This window comes from Rhincodon typus, chromosome 1, assembly GCF_021869965.1.
Source record: "Rhincodon typus isolate 14 chromosome 1, sRhiTyp1.1, whole genome shotgun sequence".
Taxonomy (NCBI): Eukaryota; Metazoa; Chordata; class Chondrichthyes; order Orectolobiformes; family Rhincodontidae; genus Rhincodon; species Rhincodon typus.
Window position 1 is genome coordinate 9,143,562 of NC_063332.1, and position 7,790 is coordinate 9,151,351.

Below are 7,790 nucleotides of genomic sequence, written 5' to 3' on the forward strand. Positions count from 1 at the left end.
AAGCAGGGTGGGAGGAGGCCAGTGTAGAGCTTAAACAAAGAAAAGAAGAACAAAGAAAATTACAGCACAGGAACAGGCCCTTCGGCCCTCCAAGCCTGCGCTGATCCAGATCCTCTATCTAAACCTGTCGCCTATTTTCCAAGGATTTGTATCCCTCTGCTCCCTGCCCATTCGTGTATCTGTCTAGATACATCTTAAATGACGCTATCGTGCCCTCCTCTACCACTTCCGCTGGCAACGCGTTCCAGGCACCCACCACCCTCTGCGTAAAGAACTTTCCACGCATATCTCCCTTAAACTTTTCCCCTCTCACCTTGAAATGGTGACCCCTAGTAATTGAGCCCCCCACTCTGGGAAAAAGCTTCTTGCTATCCACCCTGTCTATACCTCTCATGATTTTGTAGACCTCAATCAGGTCTCCCCTCAACCTCCGTCTTTCTAATGTAAATAATCCTAATCTACTCAACCTCTCTTCATAGCTAGCGCCCTCCATACTAGGCAACATCCTGATGAACCTCCTCTGCACCCTCTCCAAGGCATCCACATCCTTTTGGTAATGTGGCGACCAGAACTGTACGCAGTAGATCTATCAGCATAGTAGTCTATCAGCATAGACTGAGGAAGCATTTCCAAATATAAAGGGTGGCAGATGTTTGGAACTCTCTTCCATAATTGCTGGATCATTTGTTCATTTTAAATTTGAGCTGGACAGTTTTTTTTGTTAAACAAAGGTGTTAAGGGATATGAACCAAAAGCAGGTATATGGAGTTAGGCTACAGTTCAGCCACGGTCTGATTGAATGGCAGAACTACCTCAAAGGTATGAATGGCCTACTCCTGTTCCAATGTTCCTATGGATATGTTGGGCTGAATAGCCTGATTCTTTGCTGTTATGGACTTTGTTGCTCATCTTAGTGGAGTATTCTCCATTAACTCTAATCACCCTCTAATGTAATGGTGTCCAAGCCAAGTATGGAAATTAATCGGGTGGGGGACGGTGGGGGATGGGGAGGTGGCATGCATGTCTGCAGAGTTGTAACAAATTATCACTTCAGGTTAAGGGAGAGCACATTCAACGTTTGGGAAAATTCCATGGTTGGAAAACAGCATTTTCCTTTCCCAATGGAGAGGCCAGGGGAGGTCGGCAAAACTGGGAAGGGGAGGATCAAGGAAGGCAGGATGAGGGGGTGGGTGAGGGGAGGGTAATTACCACCTATCAGAGCCACAGCTCTGCTTCCGGTTAGCACTCTCTGATCTCTGGCCTTCCTGGCCTCACTTATAAAAGGTAAGGCTCTCCCTCTCTCTCTCTCTCTCTCTCTCTCACCGTCCCTCCCTCTCCCTCTTTCCCTGTCTCTCTCTCTCTCTCACCATCCCTCCCTGTCTCTCTTTCCCTGTCTCTCTCTGTGTCTCTGATTGCACATGGTAGCTGTGAGGACACGCCATCCTCTCGATTAGGCTTCGTTTCATCCCGTTCCGACCACCCAGGATCCTTTAATTGGCCACAGTTACAAGAGCACGCACCCTGCAATTAGCAGGATGGCTGCTGAGAAGCGAAGGGGATCTTTCAAGAGGCACTCTGCTGTCTGTGAGCGTGTGGGCTCCGTGCCTGCAGCACCTCATTTCCAGCAGCACCGGAAACACATCGCATTAAGGCTGGAGAGGCTGAAGCAACCAGACAATATGAGAAGACCATAGTGGTGGCACGTTTCTCCGTTATACATCAAAATGCCACTTCATGCTGGTCGAGATGACACAAATTGTTTCAATTTATTTTCTGTTACCTCGTCTCAAAGACAGATTTCTCCCTTTCCCCTTTTGAGATGTCAGATACAAAACCTGAGCGATAAAGGCTCAGGGTCTCACGTCAGAATAATCATTGTTTATTTTACCAATCTCTTCAGGCTAGGCCATGATGGAGAATGCAAATCAAAGGGCGGTCTAAGTTAGGAATGCACCGATAATACGATGCACATTCTGGCATTGAAATGATCTGTGACAAAGTTCAGCATAAAACTGCACGCCACTCCCCATCATTTACCCTTCCCATCAAAGAAGTGACAATCCTTTTGCTCTGACGGAAAGGGTTGTGAGTTAAAGTCCCACAGCAGGTTGTCATTTATTCCTGGATTTATTCTTAGAAATCACAACAGCTTGGCCAAATATTCCTTTCTCCCCCAGCATCCCCCATAAGCTTGTAATGAAAACATCCACGTCTCTAATGGCAACGAGCACAACCCTACAATTCTGTTGCATGCCCCCCACAATAGTCATAAATTAATCTTTACCTTATGGACACCCTTGCTGAGGATGCGAGTGCAAAGTGTCAAAAGCTCCAGTTCAGGACTGAAGGAGCACTGCACTGTCTGAGGCACCAACTTTTGGATGAGATATTAAACCCAGCCCTGTCTGCTCTCTCAGCTGAATAGAAACATCAGTAAAAGTGAATGGGGGAGGCCATGGCCATTTGAATCTCATCACAGCAAATGGTGAAATTTGAATTCAATAACGTATCTGGAATTAAGAGTCTAATGATGACCGTGAATCCATTGCTGATTGTCAGAAAAACCCAACTGGTTCACTAATGCCCTTTAGGGAAGGAAACTGCCATCCTTACCTGGTCTGGTCTACATGTGACTCCAGACCCACAGCAATGCAGTTGACACCTAGCAGTTGAGGTTGTAGAATTGCTCGCCAAGCCAGTGTGTTTGATTGCAGACGTTTCATAACCCTGCTAGGTAACATCGTCAGTGTGCCTCCGGTGAAGCGTTGGTGTTCTGTCCCACTTGTTATTTATACGCCTCAGTTTGCTAGGGCTTGCTGGACAGAACACCAACGCTTCACCGGAGGCGCGCTGACGATGTTACCTAGCAGGGTGACAAAACGTTTGCAAACAAACCCATCAGCTCGGCGAGCAAGTCTACAACCTCATCCACAACTCTGAGCTACAGATCTTCTCAAAAATATTAGCAGTTCCCTGGGATGGGCAATAAATGCTGGCCGAGCCAGCTGCTCCCTCATCACATGAATGAATAAACAAAGAATTCCACAGTCCCAGAGGGCTGCTCTGCCATTAGAAAGAGAGATGACTGGTGGTAGTTTAATCTGAGGGTCATCATACCTCAGGAGAGGACAAGATTAAGAAGTTGGGGCCATCATGGGAACCTCAGTCAGTGGGGGGATTTGAACCTAGATCTGTTGGTATCACTTTGCATCATAAAGCAGCTAGCCAGCCAACTGAGCCAACCAACCCTCCAGATTATTAAAAGGAGTTGACTATGCAACCCCTTGGTCCTGTTCTGCCATTTACTCTCATGGCTCAAACTCAATCTCACCTCCATCTTCCCATGCAATTCTCATTCTCCTTCCTTTAACTCAAATGTCTTAACAATCTCAGGTATCTGTAGTAAATGGTCAACCCCCTTATCATAGAAACCCTACAGTGTGGAAACAGGCCCTTTGGCCCAACCAGTCCACACTGCCCCTTAGAGCATCCCACCCAGACCCATCCCCCTATAACCCACCTAATCTACACATCCCTGAACACTATGGGCAATTTAGCATGGCCAATCCACCTAGCCTGCACATCTTTGGACTGGAGCAAACCCACACAGACACAAGGAGAACATGCAAACTCCACACAGTCACCCAAGGGTGGAATTGAACCCAGGTCTCTGGCGCTGTGAGGAAGCACTGCTAACCACTGAGCCACTGTGCTGCCCTGAATCGTTGTACTGTGACACTCATTCGAAATTTTCCAACCAGCGTCTCAGCATTTGCCCTACTAAACATTTTCAGACTGTGATCACTCTCTCTTTCTCTCTAGGAAGTCACTCTTTATTGCTCTAAATTCCTGATGGTACATGATAACTCTGCTCCATCTCTCATGATTGGGCAGAACTCTCCATCAAGAATCCATACTGAGCCTCAGAACACTCACTGTTAGAGATTCCTCTCCAGTGACAGAATGACATCAAACTCCCACCCCCACCCTACTCCATGTGTCCTCTGATTGCCCAGCCAATATTTGTTCCACCAAACAAAACTAATTATCTTGGCCATGACCGCATTGCTGTTTATGGGATCTTGCTGTGCGAAACACAATGGCCACCGTATTTCCTACATGACGATGGTGACAATACTTCAGTCGGGTTGAGAAACCATCACGAGGTCATGTAAGGTGCCACGGAAATGCAAATCTTCCTTCTTCTAAAAATAATTGATCCTCTTGCCTCAACACAGGCAGTTTTTAGAACTAAGTGGGCAGTTGGACAAGAGTCGAAGAGGGGGCTTGTTTCATTTCAGGATCACCCACAGATGGTGGTGCCCCACAGAAGCTGCCTGTGGTTTGACTCCCGTTAGGAAGCTTGGCAAGATGGAGATAATGTCTAAAGAAACGTTAGCCCTTCTTAAGGATCTAACCGCCTCCCCTTGGTTGTGGATGTCAGGTGGGGAGGTGGGAAATGGAAATTGGAAAATTTTACTCATTTTCAATCGAATGCTTCTCTGATTTCAATAAGACAGCAATAGGTGTGGGAGGAGGGTTACTCTTTACATCCCTGAGGGACACTTCTGCTTTGGCGTCAGAGTCCTGAGTTAAACCAACAACAGGCCTACTGGTAATATTGCTGACCTGTTAATCCAGAGATCCAGGTAATGTTCTGGGGACTTGGGTTTGAATCCTGCCATGGCAGCTGGTGGAATTTGATATTCAATAAAAATCTGGAATTAGGAGTCTAATGACGACCATGAATCCATTGTCAACCGTAGGGGGAAACATCCATCTGGTTCACTAATGTCCTTTAGGGAAGGAAACTGCCATCCACACCTGGTCTGGTCTGCATGTGACTCCAGACCCACAGCAATGGTTGCCTCTCAACTACCCTCTGGGCAATTAGGGATGGGCAATAAAGCTGGCCTAGCCAGTGACACCCTCATCCTGTGAATGACTTCACAAAAAAAAAATTGGCTGTCCTCATTTTCCATTCTTGACTTGCCTCATTTCCTTTCCTCCTGCTTTCAAATACATGGTGTCATGAACTTTGAGCCTTGACCCTTCGACTTTCTGACTTTCCCAAAGAAGAATGAGAGGTACCGTGACAAACCTTGGTCGTTGGCCTGCGACGTCTCTGACACGTTGACCGCCAACTGACTGCTAAAGGAGTTCACCCCCATCATCGCCGAGTGGCCCGATGTATTGGCAAGCGATGGAAGTTGGTTGTGGCTCCTGGGGACACTGTAAAGAGCTTCAGCAATATCTGCCGCTCGCTTCAGGATAATCTCCTGGGTGAGGGTGAGAGGGGAGACAGATAAACAGAACGAGGTTTGACAAAGAGACAGAATGTTTCCAGAAATTTCCAATCAGTCAGTCAACATTGGAAAAGAAAGATCACCGATAGCTCAATATTGGAGCTTGCAATGTGAAATTATTTTACTGGACTGACTGAAACATAAAGCTCATGGAGTTAGATCAAATGACCATACTCTAGTGAATACCAGACTTAAATATGGAGAAAGAGACACTGGATCAGTTATGACTATATTTACCACAGATTAGAGAAATGAGAGATCTCATAGAACCCGATAACATTCTAACAGGGTAAAGACAGGAAGGATATTCCTGATGACCGGGGTTCCAAACCCAGGGGTCACAGTCTAGGGATACTTGGTAGCCCATTTAGGACAGAGACAAGGAGAAATTTCTTTACCCAGAAAGTGGTGAGCCTGTGGAATTTTCTGCCACAGAAACTGGTTGACGCCGAAATATTGAAAGTTTTCAAGAAGGAGTTAGATACAGTTCTTAGGGCTAAAAGGATCAATAAGTTATGAGGGGTAATCAGGAACAGGGTTACTGAGTTGGACGATGATCATATTGAATAGCAAGGCCAGATCGAAGGACTGAATGGCCTACTCCTGCTCCTATTTTCTCTGTTTCTGAGAAAGTGAGGGAGAAGGTCACAATGGTTGCAATTCTATCTGAACTCCTGTCATTGCAATTGAGTTTATTATCAAGCATAGACCTCCCATGTGAGTACAGAAGGACAGAGGTCTTTTGTGGAGGCTTTCAGTGAGCAAACATCTCTGTCTGCTATTTTAGAGAAGAAACAAACCTGTCGAACTTAAATGGGTGGATATAATGGGCACAAAGAACGTGTTGCAAACACATCATTGTCTCTATCCCCAAATATCATAAATAGTCATGTAAAGACTGTCAAACAAAAATATTGATTTTTTTTTCCATATTTTGGGATTGGGATAAATTGGGAGTTGGAACGCTCTGCCTGACATGGATTTTGGATACAGATTCAGAAGCAACTTGCAAAAGGCAACTGAGTAAATACCACAAGGATAAAAAAAATAATGTCAGAGATATGGGGAAAAAGCAGAGGAGTATGGGGAGACATGGTGGCTCAGTGGTTAGCATTGCTGCCTCATAAAGCCAGGAACCCGGGTTTGATTCCACCCTTGGGTGACTGTGTGGAGTTTGCACATTCTCCCCGTGCCTGCATGGGTTTCGTCCAGATGCCCTAGTTTCCCTCCCCAAGTCCAAAGATGTGCAGCTTAGGTGGATTGGCCATGCTAAAATGCCCATGGTTTCCAGGGATTTGCAGGCCAGGTGGATTTGTGGTGGTAAATGCAGGGCTGGGATAGGTGAGTCGGTCTGGGTGGGATGGCCTTCAGAGGGTTGGTGTGGACTGGATGGGCCAAATGGCCTGCCTGCACACTGTAGGGATTCTATGAGTAGGATGAGCTAGATTATCCTTCGAAAGAACCACTCCTGGCTCGACATGCCTCCTGGACTGTTTCTGTGCTGTACTGTTCTATGATTTTGTTCCAAGAAGACTAAGTGCCATTGCCGCTGGCAACGCATTCTCCTTCTGTCACCTACCTGGTTGTTGTGTGGCATTCCATATAAGGCTTCAACCAGGTCAGCAGCTCGTTTCAGCAGTACTTCCTGCAAAAAGAAACAGGCTGGTTTAAGAGACAGGGCTGCCCTGGTTCTGTGCTCATTTGCCTTGTGTAGGGTTGGGAAATAGCCGCAGAGATGGAACAATAAATGCATACAGTGAGATAAATGTATTGCAATGGAGAGAGAGACAGACGCAGACAGACAGACAAATAATGAGACAGACAGAAGGTACTTATATCGATATGAAGGTAAAGTTAGAATAACCCTATTGGACCATAAGGCTGGTGTCTCATTCGAGAGAGACATGACTGTGATGGTTTAACCTGAAGGTCACTGTATCTCAGCAAAGAGAAAGGTTGAGGATAACCTCAGGCAGTGCAGGAATTGAACCCATGCTGTTGGTGTCACAATCAGCTAACCAACCCGCTGATATATTATTATTGTCACATGTACCTAAGCACAGTGAAAAGTTTTGTTTTGCATGCAGTACAGGCAGATCATACCATACACAATGCTTTAGGGTAACAGAACAGAGAGAGAAATACAATATTATGGCTGCAGAGAAGGTGCACAAACCACTTTCATTATCTTCCAAGGCCCAGATGGGAAGGCAATGGCCTAGTAGTATTATTATAGACTGTTAATCCAGAGACCTAGGTAATATCCTGGGGACCCAGGTTCAAATCCTGCCACAGCAGATGGTAGAATTTGAGTTCAATAAATATTATTTATTATAGAATTAATAGTCCAATGATGACCATGAAACCAGTGCCAATTGGCAGGGGAAAAACCCATCTGGTTCACTAATGCCCTTTAGGAAAGGAAACTGCCATCCTTGACAACAAGGTGCAAGGCTGGATGAACACAGCAGGCCAAGCAGCATC

At 45.9% G+C, this 7,790-nt stretch overlaps 1 protein-coding gene across 7 annotated transcripts in view; it reads right to left on the reverse strand.

Annotated features, from left to right (window-relative positions):
* Window positions 1-7,790, reverse strand: part of LOC109923201 (transcription factor COE3-like) — a 417,628-nt gene that overhangs the window by 20,613 nt on the left and 389,225 nt on the right. For 4 of the 7 annotated variants that reach the window (XM_048597446.1, XM_048597464.1, XM_048597443.1 and 1 more), the window contains 2 exons: window positions 6,886-6,951; window positions 5,102-5,279 (listed from right to left, as the gene is read on the reverse strand). In XM_048597446.1, coding sequence (XP_048453403.1) covers window positions 5,102-5,279; window positions 6,886-6,951 — 244 coding nt within the window. Of the gene's footprint in view, window positions 1-2,371; window positions 2,375-5,101; window positions 5,280-6,885; window positions 6,952-7,790 lie in introns of all 7 variants that reach the window. The other 3 variants (XM_048597456.1, XM_048597462.1, XM_048597449.1) reach the window with 1 other exon arrangement.